This window comes from Rhinatrema bivittatum, chromosome 2 (genome assembly GCF_901001135.1).
Source record: "Rhinatrema bivittatum chromosome 2, aRhiBiv1.1, whole genome shotgun sequence".
Taxonomy (NCBI): domain Eukaryota; kingdom Metazoa; phylum Chordata; class Amphibia; order Gymnophiona; family Rhinatrematidae; genus Rhinatrema; species Rhinatrema bivittatum.
In genome coordinates this window covers 601,711,325-601,732,260 of record NC_042616.1, presented here as the reverse complement: position 1 = coordinate 601,732,260, position 20,936 = coordinate 601,711,325, and the positions used below count along the sequence as shown (strand labels likewise).

The following is a 20,936-nucleotide window of genomic DNA, read 5'->3' as shown; positions in this document are numbered from 1 at the left end:
TTGACCTGCGCGCACATCTTATCCATTAATGTTAATAGGCATCGCGCACAAATCAGCCAGCATGCACATGTTCTGCATCAATTTTAATGTCTGGCACGCTTAACTGCTATGCGGGCAGATAGGACCCATCTGTGCACGTAATTTACGTGGGGTGAGGTGCAAACTACGCTGCCTACAAAAGAATCTATTGGCCCACTCACTGTCCACCTTCACCATGTCTCAGGCACATGGAGCACATGGAGCTCTGATTTGCAAGCCCAACTTCTTGCCAGCTGAGGCGGACATGCTTGTTGAGCATGTCATGCGGTACCAGAATCTGCTGTATGGTCCCCAGTCTAAGATGATGGGTACATACAGGAAGGAGCGGATCAGGCACACTGTCAACTCAGTGTTCCACCACAACCATAACATTGGGGAAATGATGCACAAGTGGAGGGACCTGAAGAGACTTGTGAAGTGGAAGCAGGCCAGGGGGATTGCAGAGAGAGAAGGCAGCCACATTAGCTTCACTCCCTCTGAGCAGCTGATACTCAGCACCTTATCTGAGGCAGATGTGGGTGGGGTTGGCCAGCCAGATACTATGCCATGTCTATGGCAGGAAAGTGAGCATTGTATTTTGCTTTTTAAAAGTAGGCTGTACTGATATCCATCAGGCACTTCTTAATAAGCAAGCCTTAAAGCTAGTGCCATAGTAAATGTGTTCATGTACAATATGCAAAGCAATATTGGTTACATCTCAACCTATCCGTATGTACACAGTATAGAGTATAGCCGTTTCTGTTAAGCTCTTTAATGAACATAAGGGACAGGTTTTTTTTCAATCAATATCTACAAATTTTAGGAATGTATTATCTATACCTTATGTCTGCTGTGGCTTTGGTCATATAAACTAGGTAAAACTGTGCAGTGGTCTGTCATGTGTGTATGAATAAATGCTGTCAGTATTTATAATGGCCTAATAAAGTAGAATGTTTAAGGTGTAGTTACATAGCCTGTATATTAAAAAGCATAAGGGATGTTCTTTGTTAGGGCCTACATAGAGTGACCATATAGCTCCATGAGAAAAGCAAGACTATTGCACTGGATGTTTTATAAATTACCTTTGCATGTAGAGTGACCAAGTAGTTCCTTGTCAATGGAAAATAAAATGAACTAGCTCCTGGCTTACCCCAATGCATGCAATGAGACATTGTTCTGCTTTTCTTAGGGAGATCAATAGAGTAATCAGAACAACATTTTTATGAAAGCAATGTGGTAAAACTGGATTGGCTTGTCCCCCTTGACATGGAGCTATATGGCCACCCTAGACCTATCTCCTCTGCCACTTTCCACCTCACAAGGTCCCCAACAGATAGGAAATATGTCTTGAGTCCCAGCAGTGCAAATAACATGGAAGTGGCTGGAGCAGACCCCATGGTCATCCAACTGGGGGTTTCTGTTGAGCACAAATGTTGCAGGAATCGACGCACGCTTTAGCGTCAGAGACCATAGTGGGCCACCAGAAGAACCGCTGGAGCAGCGCTAGGGTTCGCGCTCACTCTAGGTGACCAGCGAACTTAGAGTCATGTACCCACTGGAGGACTCTTTCACGGAGTTGACGGGGCACAACAGTCTTCCCAGTGGGAACTGGGTGAGTCGCAGACAAACAAATGCAGGCTGGGTCAATAATGTGACTGTGTTCTTCTGGAGTATCTTCTGGTTCAAAGGAACGTGATAGGGCGTCTGCCCGAAGATGTTTTCCAGCTGGACGATAGCAAAGTTTGAAGTTAAACCTAGAAAAAAACAGGGCCCATCGGGCTTGACGGGTGTTGAGATGCTGGGCATGACTCAAGTGTTCCAGATTCTTGTGATCTGTGAATAAGGTGAAATTATGTTGAGCGCCCTCTAGCCATGGGTGCCATTTTTCTAGAGCCAATTTGATGGCGAGTAACTCACAATCTCCAATGCTATAATTTTGTTCTGCTGAAGAGAACTTGCAAGAGTAGAATGAGCACGAGACCACGGATCCGGAAGCAGAACATTGGCTCAAGACTGCCCCAGCCGCAATTGCGGAGGCATCTACCTCGACCAAAAAGGGGTGGTTTGGATCTGGATGGTGATGACAAGATCCAGCTAGGAAAGCCACTTTGAGGCAATGAAAGGCTGTAATGGCTTCCGGGGTCCAGTTTCAGGTATCTTGGCCCTTACGGGTCAGTGCAGTAAGAGGAGCCGCCAGTGTCAAGTAATGTGGAATGAAATGGCGGTAATAATTCATGAATCCAAGAAATTGTAGCGCTTTAAGGCCCATGGGCTGTGACCAATCTTGGATTCCTTTGAGCTTTTCAGGATCCATAGAGAATCCCCGTTGTGAAATTATATACCCAAGAAAGGGAAGACTGGACTTTTCAAACAAGCACTTATCCAATTTTGCAAACAGATGGTTTTCACGGAGGCGTTGAAGAACTGTGCGAACATTGGTGTGGTGTATAGCCAGATCCTTGGAGAAGACAAGGATGTCATCGAGGTATGCCACAACCTTAACATATAGTAGGTCTCTGACAATTTCATTAATCATTCGTAGGAATACTGCGGGTGCATTACAGAGGCTGAAGGGCATCACCAGATATTCGTAATGCCCATCTCTGGTGTTGAAAGCTGTCTTCCAGATGTCATAAAGGCAAATATGCACCAAGTTGTAAGATCCGCGTAGATCCAACTTGGTGAATATAGAGGCTCTGTGTAGTCGGTCAAATAACTCAGAGATTAAGGTAATTGTCTTTGCAGGTGATAGCATTTAAGCCGTGGTAATCGATGCACTGCCCAAGAGATCCGTCTTTCTTCATAACGAAGAAGAATCCTGCACCAGCAGGATGAATGAATCCTTTCTCAAGGTTCTCTTGGATGTACTCCATCATGGCCTTGGTCTCAGGAAGGGATAGAGGATAAATACACCCTCGGGGGGGCATGGTCCCAGGTAGGAGTTCGATGGGACAATCAAACCTCCAAAGAGGTGGTAGAAGGTCTGCCTTTTGCTTTGAAAAAACATCTTCAAATTCTGCATAGGGAGCTGGTATGCCTGAGGAGGTGGTTGCCAAAGGAACCGCAGGAGGTGGCACCACTCTTTGTAAACAAGTCTGATGGCAGCTGGAACCCCATTCCACCAGCTGGAGCAACCCCCAATCAAATTGGGGGGAGTGACAATGGAGCCAGGGTAGTCCTAAGACTACCGGGTGAATAGATTTCTCTAGTACCAATACTTTGAGTTCTTCGGTATGAAGGGTGCCAGTAAGAAGTTGAACTGGCTCTGTGGTCAAGGAAATTTGACTGGGTAATGGTTCTCCATAAATTGAAGCAATGCACAAGAAAGTCTCCAAAGGACGGATATTTATACCCATAAGTTGAACTAGATCCTTGAGGATAAAATTACCTCCTGCTCCGGAATCCACCAGAGCAAGAACTGGAAAGGACCGGGAGTCCCAAATCAAGGTGACAGGCACGGATAACTGAGGGGCCGGTGACATTGTGCCCAAGTTCAGGACCCTAACTGAACTTAGGCCGGGTAGTTTCCCGGACGGACTGGGCAGGCCTGTAGGTGATGGCCAGGTGCTCCACAGTACAGACACAGGCCTGTTTGTCTCTGCTGGAGGCGCTCTTCTGGTGACAGCCCCCCAAGGCCCAGCTGCATGGGTTCTTCCGTCTTGGCCATGATAGGGACCTTACCGGAGGCAGGGTTGGTGGCTGGTGGAGAATGGGAGCGAACCCGAGAGGGCTTCTTGGGCATCCAATTCTCCCAGTGACACTCTTAGAGACAATGATCAAGTCGGCCAGTTAGATCAATAAGATACTCAAGAGAGGAGAGGAGTTCCCAAGCTGCCAATTCATCCTTCAGCTGCAGGAAGAGTCCATCCAGGTAGATAGCTCGCAGGCAGTCTTTCTGCCAGGAGATTTCTGTGGCTAATGTCCGGAATTCAATCGTGTAATCAAATAGGCTTCTTTGGCCTTGTTGAAGGTGTAGCAAATTAGTGCTTGCCACGGCATGCCACCCAGGATCATCAAAGGTCCACCAGAACATGGCCATGAATCGAGACAGTTCCTGTAGGAGGGAGTCCGATCGCTTCCCCAAGGGTGAAGCCCAAGCCAGCACCTTCTCTTCTAGACGAGACAAAATAAAGGTAACTTTTCTGAGTTCATATTGAAAGATGGAGGGCTGCAGAGCAAATTGCATGTAGCATTGACTGATAAACCCTCTGCAGAATTTGAAGTCACCATAGAAATGAGGTGGAGCTGGTAGGGCCAACAAGGGCTCTAGGAGTGGAGAGAGACGGCTGTTGATAAGACAAAGCCTATACTGGAACTGTAGGGAGGAGGCCAGTCCCTCGAGAAACTATTGCTGTTCTTGTACCTTTGAAGCCAGGCCAGGAATAGCCTGGAGGGCACGCTCTCCGCCGAGTCCATGTCCTTTGCAACCTGTTGTGCCGGAGGTGGACCCTTGGGCTGAGATGGGGTTGATGCTACCCATAGGTGGGATCCTACGGTTCCCCACCATTGGCAGGTGGAGTGGGCTGAAGGACGGAGGCTGGCTGGTGCTTCACCAATACCAACACTTGTTCTCCGCGGGTTGAGCCTTTGGGTACCGGGGCCAGCTGGATGTAGGTGGGCCTCCATATGTTGTCGTCGATGGAAGGATCGAGAGGTCAGCCCAGAGGCAGCAACAGTGGAGAGAATAAGTCTGTACTGGACGAGGCGGAGTCCTGGAGACCCGGGTGCCAATAAAACCAAAGTCAGACAGGGGGCGCCCGAACAAAAACAGGCCAAATCCTGAATAGGCCAAGTCCAGGACGTAGACTGAAGAGGCATCGTAGGGCAAGCTGGAGTCAGGGTTGGCGGCAATCTGGAAGTAGTGTCAAGCAAGGCTGAGGTCTGGACAAGGAGGGAGTCAAGAGTTTAGTCAGGCAATGCAGAGGTCTGGACTTGGAGAAAGGCAATAGAGTAATCAGGCAAAGCAGAGGTCCGGGCTTGGAGAGAGTCAACGGCATGGTCAGGCGAAGCAGAGAACCGGGCTTGGAAAGAGTCAATGGCATGGTTAGGCAAAGCAGAAGTCGAAATCCGAGAAGGCAATCCGAGAGTAGGTAGGATCAGGAACACAGGAACGAGGAAACCAGGAACAGGAGTCAGCAAGGATCAGGAACCAGGAACGAAGAGGAATCACCAGGAGGCAATGAGTACACGACCAGCGTGGAGACCTGTTGCAAAGGCAGTCCTTGGGAGCGGAGCCCGGGCTTAAGTATCGGAGCTCCACTGACATCATCATCCAGGGCCACGGATGATGACGTTCCCGCTGTGGGCCCTACTTAAGACACAGTGATGCGCGCGCATGCGCCTAGGGAGGGGCGCGGTGCTGAGTGGCGGCATCTCTCCACGTGCCACGCGGAGAGGCCCGATGCGGAGCACAAGGATCTATAGCTGAGCCGGAGACACCAGGGGTGGCCCGAGGATGGAGCCGGCGGCCCACCGCTACCAGGGATGAGGAACCAGGCACAGGATTCGTCTGAGAGAGGTGAGGGGGCCGGGCCACGGGTCTGCCGTGGCCAGCACACAATGAGACCTGAGAGCACTGGCTGTGAATGACTAACATTTCTCTGCCAGGAGCACTCCCTTCTCCTTAGTGCTATTCATGTTGCTGTTTGCTTGCCTTGATGATGGGAGCAAGAATGTTAAACTTCTCTTCCTGGCTAACATCATCAAGTCATCCCTTATGAAGACCCTGCCAGAAGAAAGAACAAACTGCTGGGAAACCTGAAAGCATTGGAGGTGAGTGATTGTGATCTTTCCCTGCTGGGAGTTTCTCCGGTGCTGTTTTTTGTCTTTTTTGTCATCTGTTTACCTGCCTTGATGCTGGGAGCCCACTGGTGAGACTCCAGCCCCAAGCTGATGCTTATCAAGGGCCTGCTGCGCTGTCAAAGACGTTTGCCCCTTTGTGTTCCTCTTCATGAGTAGTGAAAGAATAACCTTTGATTATGTTAAATGGGAAGCTGTTAAACTGGCTGGAGAGAGAAGTTAGTTTTTGGGGAGATTAAGACTGGTCAGTATTAGGTAGGTTTATTATTCAGCTTTTGACTTTTATTTGATAAGGAGTATAGAAAGTTTAGGATGAGAAATGGGAATCATAGCTGTTTTTGACCCATCTGTGAAAGAGGAGGTTTGGTGTAAGCAGGTGAAGGTTTTATTGAAGGACTGTAAATTCTGGAATTATACTGTAACTTATTTGATTAAATGTCTGTATTTTAGATGTGATTGTGTTATGTATTTTATTGCATTGTTGATTGTCTCTTTGGATCCTATTTTGGAAAAAGTGGAGTATAAATGGGAGAATTTTTGAGAATGATAGCCTGGAAATACTGGATTTCAAACAAATGGGCATTTTCAGAGATATGGTAAGGATGGGAGAGGGAAAATAAGTTCATATATGAAATTTTCAAATTCATACATGCATTTTCCAGCACAGAGTCCATCCACAGATAAAGCAGGACAAAAAAACCTGGGTACTTGAAGTGAATTTTCAAGGAAAAACTGCCTACACTTACTATATATGCAGACAGACTAGACTACAGGAAAAAAAAATACAAATAAGACTGAATGCCCCTCCACCATCTCACCACCACCTCACCCTGCCTCCCAAAATGACCATTATTTTTATGGAGGTCAGTTTTCAAAACCCCTACAATCTAGCTGGCTAACGCATTAATTAGTCAGCTACTTTTGCAAATTGCCTTCTATATGCCATCATTTTTGGCAATATTTCCATGAAATGTATAAGATTTTCACTCTGCTCTGTCCAAAATTCCTTGTATGCAAAGGTTGTTCATTCTGTTCCAAATGCTTACATCCTCTAGGAATTTTACCAAAATAACCATTGCCTTGACTTTTTTTTGTATCACAGTGTCCTTCATTGCTGGAGGTCATTCCTTCAATTGCACTCTTATGCAATGTGATAAACTGAATTGTTAAGGACACCACCTCTGCTTTAACCTCATTTCTTGCCCCGTGGCTTTCCTTCATCAACTCGGCTAGTGCTTGCAATTCCTTCATGATCAGGAGTGAAGTTACTGCTTCTTTACTCTACACCATTTTTTTGCACTGAAGAGAGATCTTGATGAAAAGGTTTTATTCCATGCAATGCTACAACTGCTGCTTCCATTTTCCCTAGCTTACTGGTAGACATGATGGAGGCAGGTTTGTTATTTCCTTTTAGGGGGAAAGGGAGAGAATGATTGGTTTCTATGTGGTAGCCACAGTTTTTCACTTGGTTTTCCCACGGCTTTTCCCATGTGCAGCTGTCCTGTGTAGCAGTGTCACTAGCATCCAAGCTGTTTGTTGAAGTTTAAAATTTTTATTTAGGGTTTCAGAAATCATTGTATACTTTTCTAATTATAGCTGCTTCTTCTCAGTCATTTAATCTTTGAGGTAAGCATGTTAGCTTTAATCTTTAATCTTGTAATTTCTGAGAATTTTCACCAATTAGGTAATTCAAAATCATCAGTTTTTACAAAATGATACATTTCATTCTTTTAATTTTGAAGTTTCTATCTTTCAATAGACAACATTAGTATTTACATGGCTGATGTGTTGCTTCTACATCAGCAATTCCTTAATTATAATAAATTCATGTCTATGCATTTGCTTGATTTTTTTATGAAAATTGCTACCTTACATATGTGAGTTGAACTTCCTTCTCCTGAGAGGTTTCCGTCATGTGAATGTGAAACAAATAGGAAAAAAATCTATTGCTTTGCTTATGGAACTGCCAAATTGCATTTTTAAGTCATAAGAGTAATAAAAAGGGCAAAATTGCTCTTGTGTGAAATAGAATCTTTAAGAATGCTTTCTTAATTTTTTTGTGGCAAAAAGGATATAAAATGGGGTTAATGGAAGAATTTATCCATAAGAGCCACAGCGTAATATCATACCAGAATGGTTCTAAACAAAATCCTTGGCAAAATCCACGAACACTCATAAGCAGTGTGTATGGTGCCCAGCAAATACCATAGATGCACACAAGGATTGTAAGAGACCTTGCAATTTTATTATCTTTTTTTAATTTAGAACACTGAATGGCATTCAAAGGCACATTACTGCATTTCCCCCTAACAGATGGAAAGTTGTCTGTTTCCATTTTGGTTAAGTCACTTTGCCTTCTGTCTCCAGCAAGTGACGTGGAACTCTGAGACACTGTAGAAATGAACACTTGTCCTTCAGTTGTTAGGCAAGAAGCTATGGTATGATGGCTTCCACTCTCGTCCTTTTCTCTTCCATAGACAGCAGTTATGCTTTCAGTTTTTGTAACAAATTCCTGGCTCTTCAATCTAATTTTGTTTCTCCTTCTGATGCTTGAGTAGATGCTTAGATTGAAATAGATAACACAAAAGAATGGAGTATAGAAATCAATCATGGAAGCAGTGAGCAAGAAATACCAGGCATTGTCAAATTCATAGGCACATGCATCCTTGGGAACTATACTCCATCCTACAAAATACTCCCAAAATACAATTGCTGGCCCAAAAAGAAGAAATGATAGGGTCCACAAAAACACTATTTTTAAAAGAGTATAATGTGATGCTTTGTTTGTTCCTTGTTGGATCCTGTAGGTGACCTAAAGTGGAGAAAGTAATAGGATTATTTGCTTTCATATTCAAATTTTAAAGCACCTTCAGTATATTTAGTATTTACTGAGTATTTTACATACAAAAGGAACTAATGAAGCATCTAATTCAGTCAATCGTGCAAAATGAGAGATTAATTCATAATATGTATTTGTTCTGCTCTGAAACTTTTTAATACAGGCAGGAAAAAAGCTGTAAATAATTTGCAGGTAACATCTTTTTATTGGTCTAACTCAAAATATTTCTTAGAACAAGCATTTGGAAGATGCACTCTCTCCTTCAGATCAACAGAAACAGATTTTTTATTCTACATCTTCTGCCCAATTGGCATGATTACCACATTGCCACTGATCTGCATACACAGTAATCATGAGTTTAATTTAATAAATTAATTTGGTTAACTTGTTTAGGGGCCTATTAATTGCACTGTATCATTATTTCTGCATTTTTACCCCTCATTTTTAACTCTTCCTCCTCTGATGGCATGTCTGAGAGACAAAGGAACACTCACTAGCTGAAGGCCGGAACAAAGCCTTCTTCAGAACTAATCATCAATGCCATTCATGCCAGTATGTTCACCACCATAGTGGTTTTCACTTTCCATCTTTCCTAGACCCTGCTAGCTCCTTTGGATAAGAGACCTGAATGTGACTCTCCTGCATCATAGTGCACCATGAAACTGACAATTTCTCTTCTATTTTACAACAAATTTTGATCTTGCTAATTTATAACCAGACAAACACAACTGTCACTGTTGAGATAAAGAATTTTTATTGTGCAAGTGCAAAAGTTTTTGAAATAAAGAAACAAAGTTATTGACATTGAAGATTATGGACTCTTGATTAATAGGTCTGATGATTAAAACAAGGAACAGTTCACATGGTGCAGTTTGCTCTAAGATGGTTCTTAATACCTTTTGAGCTGATTCTGCTGGTGAAAGATGTATAAATACAGAAGGATAGAATACTTTTTTATTTACTATTATAGTAGTGACATACATTAATTTGAAACTTGTCAGTAAATTTTATGATGCAGTTACCACAGGGATTTAATACCCATTAGAATTAATTGTTTTATATAGCGTTGTTTGCTGTAGTTTACTAAGCAGCAGGGATTGTCAAATCTATCCTGGTGGTCCAACAGCCATATGGATTTTCAAGATAGTTACAATGAATATGCTTGAGCTAAATCTGCATATGTGGCAGGGGTAAAGGTGCTCAAACACATGACCCGAAGAAATTTAGGTTGAAGACCTGTGATGAAACCACAGAGACTGTTGACACACAAGGATGTCTGAGAAAAGTTATCTAATGTACCCAAGAGATGTAGACACACCTTCAGAAGCTACCCATTTGACCACGACTGGGTGTGCCCTAAATTAAGGTCCGGATTTAAGGAAGACACATCCTTGCTGGTCCAACAGTCATCTTGGAGTTTGCACCATGGAAACTGTGTTTGGCCTTTGTTCCTACTCCATTCTTCTCAGTGTAACCCTTAGTGGGATTTTAACCCCAAGAGCACACAACCATATTTAATTTTCCTTCAGGGCTGCTCCAGTTAGCAATTTTCTCCCATGCTTAACTCTCAGTCCTGGAGGATTCTTTTTATAGGGCAAAGCTCTCACTTGTAGCCTGGACTATGGTGTCTTGCTTCCAGTGTGTGTGTGTGTAGACTGTAGATGCATCTCATGGCTGTGATAAATCTGACAGGACCAGGCTCTGGGTGTTAAAATAAAAGTTTACTGATTGGTAATCATTAAATTAAGTCCATTAGCCCATAAGATTGACATTACATTTGACTGCTGGTACAAGTGTATCTCTATGTAGGTAGGTGTCCTTTAATTCAAGCATCTGGGTAAAATCCCATGGTGATATTTACTGTGCAAAGCTCACCCAGTGGCTAACCAGGAATCCTATTGGAGAGGTCCCTAACTTACCAGCAAAAATTCCTACCTTAGTCCATCTCTTTCTCAATCGCCCAGCCCTTCCTGGTCTCAAGGCGTGGAGATCCGGTTGGGGTCCCCCAATCTGATTCTTTCATCCTTAGTTGATATTACTGGGCACTTTTCTTGGGGAAAAGTCAGAGGGGATCAGGGTACCTCAGCACTGCATCCCATTGGGGAGGGGGAATCCAAAAATCTCCCCACACTGTTCAAGTTGAAAAAATACTCCTAATGGTAACAGTCATCACTGTCTCTCTCAGCAGGATCTATCACTGGTGCTTGTCCATCTAGGATTTAGAGTAGACTCACAGGTTTTCAGTCTCCTGGATGAGAGCCCTCTCACCCCAAGATGGTATCTGGTGTAAAACTCTAGCTCTCTGTAACATAGTAAAAGAAGGATCTTCTGACAGGGAGTGCGCTATAAGGTATTACTTCTAACTATCCTTCTGGGTGAAGCTGAGAGGCCTCACCAGAATGTAAACCTTAGACATCTTTACTTTTCCAATGCTTTCTCAAACTGACCCAAAGAGTCCTAAAATAGTTGGTCTAAATAGTGTTCGAGCATCCAACCACAGCCCTCCTGATAGTAATGCATCACTAGGGTGATTCCCGATAGCTTGGACCATCCCAAGCCAGAGGCTAAGCTGAAGTAAAGCACATGAAAAATGTAATGAGATTCCAGCAATGCAGGCCCAGCTTCATATACTCCAGCAAAAGGTAGATGTCGTCCAACTCTCTAACCCCAGCTAAGACAGGCAACTAGCTCCACCCAAACAAACAGTCTAATAGCATGTATGCTGCTTCTCTAGAATTTTGATGGTACAAGAAAGGATTTTGTGGATTTCTTCATCCGGGCAAGCTATGATTTCACTTTCACCCTCATACATACTATTCAGTCTCACTCAAATGGGCTTTATTATTAACTTACTTTCCAAGAACACTCTAGCCTTGGCCATTCTGCTACGAGAGTCGAACAACCTGATTCTGAATAAGATAAACCCATTCATCTCTGTCATGTCTTAGGCCTATGGGGAGTCTGATCACACACACTTGGCAGAAAACAGCATTATGGGGCTCCGCCAGGGTTTATGCTACTTAATTCTGGAACTTGCCAATGACCTTGACTGGAATAAGCCCTCACTCAGAACCCATTTCATATGGGTTCTTACATTTCATATAAAAGATGAGCTGGCTCAATTGGATCCTCCAGCTAATCTAGAGACACTGCTCACATTAACCTTTGTTCCTTGTAAAGGCCTTGCCTATTTGACAGCTATGCTGTCACTGTTTAAAGTTATCTGTAAATCGATACGATGTGCAAATGGTTGTCGGTATATAAAAATGTCTAAAGAAATAAATAAATTATATGTTCAGACTGAAAGATACCTGGGAGCATGGAACCGGGAGAGAGAGAGGTGATTGGCTCCAGAGCCTTTCCAGTATTTCCTGATAGACAATCATCCCTGGAGGAGCTCTTGATGATTTAAAGCATGAGGCATCATCTCCCTGAGGAGAAGGAAAGATGTCAACGAGAAGGCCTCTGCCTCTACTGCAGTCTTTCAGGGCATCAATGAAGCAACTGCTGGAACAGGCCTCAAAATCACAATCACTCCCAAGAGGGAAACAAGTGCCCCTTTGCCCAATAAAGAGTGGCGGACAGAGACCAAAACACCTTCTAGCACTGAATTTTACTTTGGGTCAAGATCTGCCCATGTAACTTCCCCAGTCTGATTCCTGTGAAGGGTAAAGAATTATCGGCTCTTGTTTTATGGATCTGGCACTGGACCAACAGTGCACGAAAAGAAGTCAAGTGTAGCTGTGAAAATAATCAATAGCTGTCCCTTGTCATCATGCAGACTGAATTCCATATTATCACTTGGTGCATGATCATCAGGAGGTGTTACATTTTACTTCATTTACACCCCACCATTCCTCATTCCTTTGGCACAAACCATATGTCCAAAGGAAGACACTACATTCTGCTAACTTAACTGTATGCCCAATACAAATTTGAAAGAAACAGATTCCCGATGAGAGTTCCCTGGAAGTCCAGTGTTGTTCAGTAACCAAACAGGAAACTAGACAGTTGCCCGAGAAATACACAAAGGACAAGTAGGTATTTGATAAGGGCTGTTGATTAACTGTCCCCACATAGAATTTATAGTGGCCCAATTGATTTACTGCCAGGGACAGAAGTATCATTTAGGAGAATTTATTCCCTTCCTCAGCTGGATCTCAAGGCATTAGAAGATTATCTATCTACAGGAACATTTTAAGAGGCTTTATCAGGCCCTTGACCTCCCCAGCAGGGGCACCAATTTTCCCTCATCTTCATAAAGGATGATTCTCTCCTGTCCTTTATAGATTACTGGTCTAGTCATAAATAGTACTTTTTTCCTCTCATCAACAAATGTCTAGAACATCTCCTGTGTTACACTTAGCAGTTCACAGGATATTCCCACGGACCACCGCTCTCACCTCTTGGCCAGCTGTGGGGGTGTGCTGCATCCTAGTGTGGGGGGTGGTTCCCTGTGCCACACTGTCACCCACGATGGAGGCACTGCCAGCCCCAGGCCTGACACAGTGTTTCCTGATGTCGGGGGAGGCCCCAATCCAGGATACTCCAGTCTGCCAGGCACCACCAGCTTCATGGCTATCCCTTCCAACGCAAACAGCCTTCCTCCAGCGCTGCTACCCGGGCCTCCCAAAGGTGCACGCATGCCTGACTGTGCTCGCTTAAAGGGCCAGTGGCGGGGAATCCAACAGGGATGACTCCTGATGACATCACAGCTCCTATGGGAAAAAAGGCCTTCTTGGATGTCCCTCCAATGCCTCAGCAATAGGTTGATTCTTCGGGGTAGTGCTTTGCCTCAGCGTTCTTCTCTCCTGATAGCTGTTCTTGGTTCCTGCTGTGCTACAGTACTCCTGTGCTTTTCTTCTGATTTCTCATCTTCTTGGTCAGTACTCTTCTTCTGCCTTCAGTGTTCCTCCTTATTCCTTTGGCTCCTCATCCTCCTTTAGTTCCTCATCACTTCCTTGAATTCATCTTCTGGCTTTGACCTTGGACTGGACCCCAACACTGCTTGAACTCTGCTTGCCACTGACCATAGCCTGTACCTCGTCTTTGACTGAACTCTGCCTGCCACTGACCATAGCTAGTACCTCATCTTGTCTGAACTCTGCCTGCCTCCAACACCAGCCTCTTCCAGACTCTGCTGCCTATTGCCTGTCCTACTTCACTTCCCTGCTGTGCTGGCCTGTCTTGTCTACCAAGTTTCACCTCCACAGAAGCCCATGGCTAAGTCCAGCCAGTCCCGGCACCCAAAGGCTCAGCCTAAGGGGAATGAGGGCTGATATTGGTGAAGCTCCAGTTGGGCCTCTGCTCCTGCCAGCTGTGCCTGCCGATAGTGGGGAGACCTTCCTCCCTGCAGGTTGTTCCAACTCCGCCTTAGAAAGGGTCCACTTCTGCAACATCCAGTCAGATAAAATACATATGGTTCTCCACAAGATTGTCGCAGTAATGGAGTGGCCAGTTCCAAGAGACAGCATTTTCTAGGATTTGTTAACTTCTATTGGCATTTTATTCATGGATTCTTAAAGTTAGAAGCCCCTCTCATGGAGGTTCTAATGAAAAGGGGGAGCCCTTCAGGTATGCCCAAGAACAATAGCTGGCCTTTAAGGTGATTTTTTATGTTCAACCCGGTTCTCATACATTCTGATCCAAAGCAATTGTTCACAGTGAAAACCAAAATGTCTAGACTCATTGTCAATAATGTATTGTCTCAAAGGAACTAATAGGAACAGGATCTCCTCTGTCTTTGTGCTTCCTACTTCTGGAAGCTAACTGCACTGCAAAAAAATTGCCACATATCTGACAAAGATCTATTGGCCATAAAGTCAGCATTCGAAGAATGATGCCACCTCCAAGAAGGGGCGCATCCCAGGTCCTGCTTTCTCTGGCCCACAATAATCTGGAAGTCCTTAAAATAACATGAAATATGAACTCACAGCAAGTGCATTGGCCTCTTTTCTTTTTGTGGTTCAAATTTCTTCTTACCTTCTGAATAACAAGGTAGATGTCCTATTCTGGAGCGAGGGGGAGGAGGCACCGGAATCATAAATCCCTATCATGATCCTCCAATCTAGAGATTTTGCACTAGACATTAGAAAATTGGACTTTCTGTAGCTTGTAAAGGTAGACCTACCCAGTGATGAGTTTGTGTACGGTCTACAATGGGGAGTGAATGCTTCTGGAGAAGAAGCAGAATGGAACAGGCTCAGGGATTATTTCTAAAAGGGAATAAACTATATCTCCTTAATGGCACTGCATGTATGGAAGTTCTTCGCAACTGCCATGATTTCCCTTTCGCTGACCATCCAAGTAATTTAATAATTAATCTTGCTTAAAAAAAATGTTACCGAACCGTACGGCACCCATGTAAAATGTAAGATTACAATAGCATTACTTTATGTGCCTTTATGTAAACCATTGTGACGGTACCCACCTTAACGACGGTATAGAAAAAGATTTAAATAAATAAATCTTCAGAATTCCTTAGGCTTCCTTAAAGATTTACAGTATTACAAGGGAAATCCATGCTATTCCTGAAATAAATAGTGCTAATACTCACTGCTATTCACCCATCCGGGATAGAAATGACTTCTCAGGGAAGCACACATAACAAGAAGTGTTGTTCCTTACCCTGTCACTTTATGCCCCTGCTGCATTCTACATTCTGTTAAAAGGCCTTCATTCCAATAAACTGATCTGTGACAAATATAGCAGGGGAGCCAGAAGCTTTCTAGGAATTAGGATTGGCAATGCTCCAAATTTGTCAGATCCAGCTATGGAGCAGCTCCAATGACTAGTTCTGGATCCAGGCTGGCTTCTGAACCAAAAGAGACCCCCAAGCTCCAGTTTCAGGAATCCCTGCTCTGGCATCAGAGCAACTCTGGAGCAGGGGTTTATGGAGAAGTTTGGGCCTGAAGCTGAGGGTCTCTCTAATCTCAAAAGACAGCCTGGAGCTGGAGCTAGACTATTGGATAGTAACCAAAGAAGTCACCCAAAAATTGCCACTGAAGCACACAGAAAAGTAGAATTAATATTTAAGAAAAATATATAAGGACCATCATACTAAGCACTCCCAGTTCTAAAACCTTCATTGCTTTTTATCTAATCATCAATCAGGAATTCAAGGGGGTTTTTTGTTATTTTTTTGCAAATAAAATACGGAGAAATGCATTTATCTCTGTCCTTATTTTGGTATGAAAATCCTGGCAGTCCCAACACATGCCGTTTTTCGAAGTAAAACCTCTGCATCAGGGGATTGTCATAAATCACACCAATACATTCATATAAAGCTCCAACCATGTTTCTCTTTATTTTATTTGCAAAAAAATACTTGAATTCTGGACTGATGATTAAATAAAAAGCAATGAAGTTTTTAAGAAGGGAAAGCATGACCTGTAAACTGAAACCTATTATGCAATTCTGTCAATTATGGTTGAATACAACATGTATAGAACAAAAAAGTCATAATGTATTGTACTATTGACAAAGTGAAACAGAATATATCTACTGTAAATGTGCATTAGGATTAGAGTAAACAGAGTAAATTAAACAGAATATAGCTACTATAAATTTGCATTAAGATTAAACAATGATTACAATGCACTTACAGCTTTTGTAACAGAGAAATATCGGTCATAACTGAGAAAGAGAACGCTATAGACTGAAGCTATGCACACAGTAGAATCCACAGTGAGCCAAAATTTACAGACACCTCTTCCAGTGGTCCATCTTCCCGTTAGCGTGTAAGGTATGTACCAAGGGATAGAGAATGAACCTGTAAAACAAACATTGGGTAAAATACCTGACCATAACAAAAACATGACATACTGCACTTTGAATATACATGGAGTTCAGTTTAATGACTTTCCTAGGACCCCACTATGACGAAATCTACACAGTAGGACCCATATTGAACTATAGCCATTGATATGGGCAAGAACATTTGGCTTATTATGATTCATTAAAAATGTATATACCATACACATCATTAATTTTGTAGAGGTTTACAAAAACAGAGAAAACGTATATAGTTAAAACTCAAAACCCACCTACCTTTCGTAAAGGGATGCTAAAACTGTCCCTCACTAGTGATGAGTGTGTCTGTACAGACACATAACACTATGGTCAGAGAGGAGGTGTTGTAATCTTTCAGACACTTCCCATTGGGAGGTATCTAGGGATTTTATGAATAAAATAAAACCCAAGGAGCTTCTGTGCTTTCTCTCTGTGGAGACTTTCCAAGATTCAATGTCAGAATCCCTAGAGCTGCAGTGGAGAGAGAGAGAGACAGAGAGAGCTTGGACTGGCCATGAAGAGTAGGGATGTGAATCGTTTTAGGACGATTAAAATTATCGTCCGATAATTTTAATATCGTCTTAAACCGTTATGGAACACAATACAATACAGATTCTAACGATTTATCGTTATAAATCGTTAGAATCGTGAGCCGGCACACTAAAACCCCCTAAAACCCACCCCCGACCCTTTAAATTAAATCCCCCACCCTCCCGAACCCCCCCCAAAATAACTTAAATAACCTGCGGGTCCAGCGGCGGTCCGGAACGGCAGCGGTCCGGAACGGGCTCCTGCTCTTAATCTTGTCGTCTTCAGCCGGCGCCATTTTCCAAAATGGTGCCGAAAAATGGCGGCGGCCATAGACGAAAAAGATTGGACGGCAGGAGGTCCTTCCGGACCCCCGCTGGACTTTTGGCAAGTCTCGTGGGGGTCAGGAGGCCCCCCACAAGCTGGCCAAAAGTTCCTGGAGGTCCAGCGGGGGTCAGGGAGCGATTTCCCGCCGCGAATCGTTTTCGTACGGAAAATGGCGCCGGCAGGAGATCGACTGCAGGAGGTCGTTCAGCGAGGGTTCCGGCGCCTCGCTGAACGACCTCCTGCAGTCGATCTCCTGCCGGCGCCATTTTCCGTACGAAAATGATTCGCGGCGGGAAATCGCTCCCTGACCCCCGCTGGACCTCCAGGAACTTTTGGCCAGCTTGTGGGGGGCCTCCTGACCCCCACGAGACTTGCCAAAAGTCCAGCGGGGGTCCGGAAGGACCTCCTGCCGTCCAATCTTTTTCGTCTATGGCCGCCGCCATTTTTCGGCGCCATTTTGGAAAATGGCGCCGGCTGAAGACGACAAGATTCAGAGCAGGAGCCCGTTCCGGACCGCTGCCGTTCCGGACCGCCGCTGGACCCGCAGGTTATTTAAGTTATTTGGGGTGGGGGATTTAATTTAAAGGGTCGGGGTGGGTTTTAGGGGGTTTTAATGTGCCGGTTTTTCGATTTTTCGATTTTTCACGATTTTTAACGATTTTTCACGATATTTTACCCCCCCAAACGGCAACAATACGATTCCCTCCCCCTCCCAGCCGAAATCGATCGTTAAGACGATCGAGGACACGATTCACATCCCTAATGAAGAGTGCTAAGCAGAAATCTTAGATTAATTTGGAGTGGATCCTATCCCAGGTTTCTTGCTGATTTGGAATTCACCCAGATTGATTAATTTTGTGAAGAAGTGGAAATATACTTGGAGTACTGTGAGCTCCACACAGTTCATTGTACTTCCTTTCTGCTGTAATAGCAGTGAAAACCAGACCTTGAGTAAACCAGACCTTTAAGATAGTGTCTATTTATTTTATTGCGTTCTAATAATAATATAATAAAATAGTTGATGTATAGCTCTATAGCACTTTGTTTTTCTATAATTTTCTGTTGTTAGTGGTATTTGTTTTATACCATATTATAGCAACATTTTTCTCATTCTGCATCTGTGGAGAAAATCTTTCTTGAATGAAGCTCCCTGAGGAGCATAGCACAGAAGAGAGCCCAAGAAATTGAATTTGTTACATTCCACACATTTTTAGAGACAAATCCCTTCACAGAAGTAGAAGCGAGTCTGTCATTAATCTGCATCCTATACTATAATTTCAAAAACAAATGAATCATAAAGCCCAAAGCAAAAGTGGTACACTTCAGTGAATAAAAGAAAACGTTTTTAGATTTTGCATAATGGTGAATGTAATCACTTACCTACAAGCAGATCACAGACAGCCAGATTTAAAAGAAAATAATAGCTGTGTTTTCTGAGGCTCTTTTCGACTAGAAATGCCAGAATGACAAGCATATTTCCAAGCACTGTAGTTAAACACACCAGAGACATCAGCAAAGTGAGAACTACTACAGTACCAGCTGAGAATTTGGAAATAATACCACCAATATAGGATAAATCTCTGTCTTCTCCATCAGACAGTGAAGAGTTTCCCAAGAAATCTACTAAAGCACTGACATTAAAGTATGTACTCGTGTTAGTCATATTCCAAGAGGACAGGAAAGGACGTTGCCGTTTTGCCTGATCAAACTGTTTCCAAGATGTGTACTGCAAGAACTCTGCAGTACAATGTTCTGCTCTTCTCATGGAGCTCCACTGAATAAATATCCAGTAATAGTGGTGTTTAGGGAATTTATGTAACCCTGTAGGGAAGAGGTGAGCACACTGGGTGGAGGGCCTCCCAGGTGGCACTTGAACAATACTGAAAAGGGGCACACTGGCTGCCCAATCAGGAAAGAAAAAAATGGCAGTACTCTTGAGTCTCAGTGCCATGGGGGCACTGAGACTCAAGAGGGAGGGAGCTACCAGAACATAATGACGTCATTGTAAGCATGCCATGGCTAAGCCATGTGTCTCTATTGGTGGGCCGGGCAAAGGAGCTGCTTCTGCTGAGGTGGGCCCGGGTCGGAAGGGAGCTTCTTACTCTGCGGAAGGTTTGGAATTTGGAACAGCCACTGTGCTCTTCCACAACTCAGGAAGAGCTACCACCCTCAGGCCTCAGCCCAAGAGAGGTTCCTGCAGCTGCCAGTTCCTTATCCAGTTGTTGCCTGCTGGGGGAAAGGAAGGGATGAGGTTGGGAAGGGGAATGGGCAAGCAGGCAAGAGAGAATGAGGAAGCTGAGGGGAGAGATGGAAGAGATAGGGAAGAGAGAATAAAGGCAAAAAGTGGGCTGTCTTCCTGTGACTCTCTGTGTCTGTGTTTTGTCTGGGTATGTTGTGTCTATGTCTTTTCTGTGTCTGTCTTCTGTCTGGGGTGGTATGTTTGAGCTTTTCTGTCTAGGTATGGCATATCTGTGCCTGTGTGCCTATCTGTATGTTTAGTTTATGTTTCTCTATGGGGTATCTGTGTCTGCGTGTGGGCTGTTTTTGTCTCTCTGTCAATCTGGGTATAGGGTAACTGTGTCTGTGTGTAGGGTAACTGTGTCTGTGTGTGGGGTAACTGTGTCTGTGCTTGGGGTAACTGTGTCTGTCTGGGTATCTGTTTCACTCTGTTGGTCTGGGTATGGGCTGTCTGTGTCTGAGTATGAGGTATCTGTCTCTCTCTCTTTCTTTGGATATTGGTTCTCTGCTTCTCCGTGCCTGTGTGTGTGTGTGTGTGTGTGTGTGTATGTGTGTGAGAGCTAACTCCTTTCAGAAACTAGAAGAGAAATAAAATGTGGGCTTTTTGCCAATGGTTGGCAGTGTGGCTGCCTGGTGAATACAATTCATGTATATATATGATTGTATGGAATGGCAAGGCTTTTTTTTTTTTTCTTTCAGGGGTTTGTTACTTCATAAAGGGCCGGATTTTCAAAGGGTTATGCGCGCTGGGCCTATTTTCAAAAGGCCCGGCGACGCACATAAAGCCCCGGGACACGTGTAAGTCCCAGGGCTTTACTAAAGGGGCAGTCCAGAGGCGGGGTGGTCCAGGGCGGGGACGGAGTCAGAGCCTCCTAGCAAAATAAAAGAAAGAAAAAGGAAAAGGTAGGGGGGAAAGGGCGGGGGAGGTAGGGGAAGGGAAGGTGGGGTGGGGGGGTAGGGAAGTTCTCTTCGAGGCCACTCCAGGGGAAGCCAGCTCGGCTCGGCATGGGCTCAGCACCGCAAGCTGCGCCGACCCCCCCGCCTGCGCGCACATGTTATAAAATAGGGCGTACATGTGTGCCCACTGGGTAGCGCGCGCACATGTACGTCCACGCGTACATTTGAAAATCTACCCCAAAGTGTTTAGCAGTGGAAGGATTTTGATTTGCTGAGGTGATACCAGAATTTGAATTTGTTTTTCTTTTGCATTATGGGTTGTAATGTGATGTGTCCTAGCTCTGCTCTGCTCTTGTTCCTTTGGTTATGATTTGTGCTATTTTATTGCAGTTATGATGATCCCTGCCTTTCTAGAAAGAGGATTCATGAAAGAATACATTGATATATGTTTTATTGCATGATTGATTGGATTTGATTGCTTATGTTCTTTGCTATTTAC

The 20,936-nt window shown here is 44.1% G+C and overlaps 1 protein-coding gene across 1 annotated transcript; it reads right to left on the bottom strand.

Annotated features, from left to right (window-relative positions):
- Positions 1-1,539: 1,539 nt before the first annotated feature.
- On the bottom strand, positions 1,540-18,965 carry LOC115083373 (histamine H3 receptor-like). Its single transcript, XM_029587173.1, has 4 exons — positions 18,683-18,965; positions 16,261-16,427; positions 8,167-8,629; positions 1,540-1,772 (listed from the first exon to the last, which is right to left on the bottom strand). Exons 1-4 carry the CDS (start codon positions 18,963-18,965, stop codon positions 1,540-1,542), a joined length of 1,146 nt encoding a protein of 381 aa, XP_029443033.1.
- Between the last annotated feature and the right edge of the window lie 1,971 nt (positions 18,966-20,936).

Excerpts from the sequence above, each read along its gene's own strand:
- LOC115083373 (XM_029587173.1), bottom strand. The coding sequence starts at position 18,965 with ATGACTAACACGAGTACATACTTTAATGTCAGTGCTTTAGTAGATTTC. Across the intron at positions 16,428-18,682 it reads TGTCTGTGATCTGCTTGTAG|GTTCATTCTCTATCCCTTGG; the intron begins GTAAGTGATTAC and ends TTTGTTTTACAG. Across the intron at positions 8,630-16,260 it reads ATTTCTCTGTTACAAAAGCT|GTCACCTACAGGATCCAACA; the intron begins GTAAGTGCATTG and ends TCTCCACTTTAG.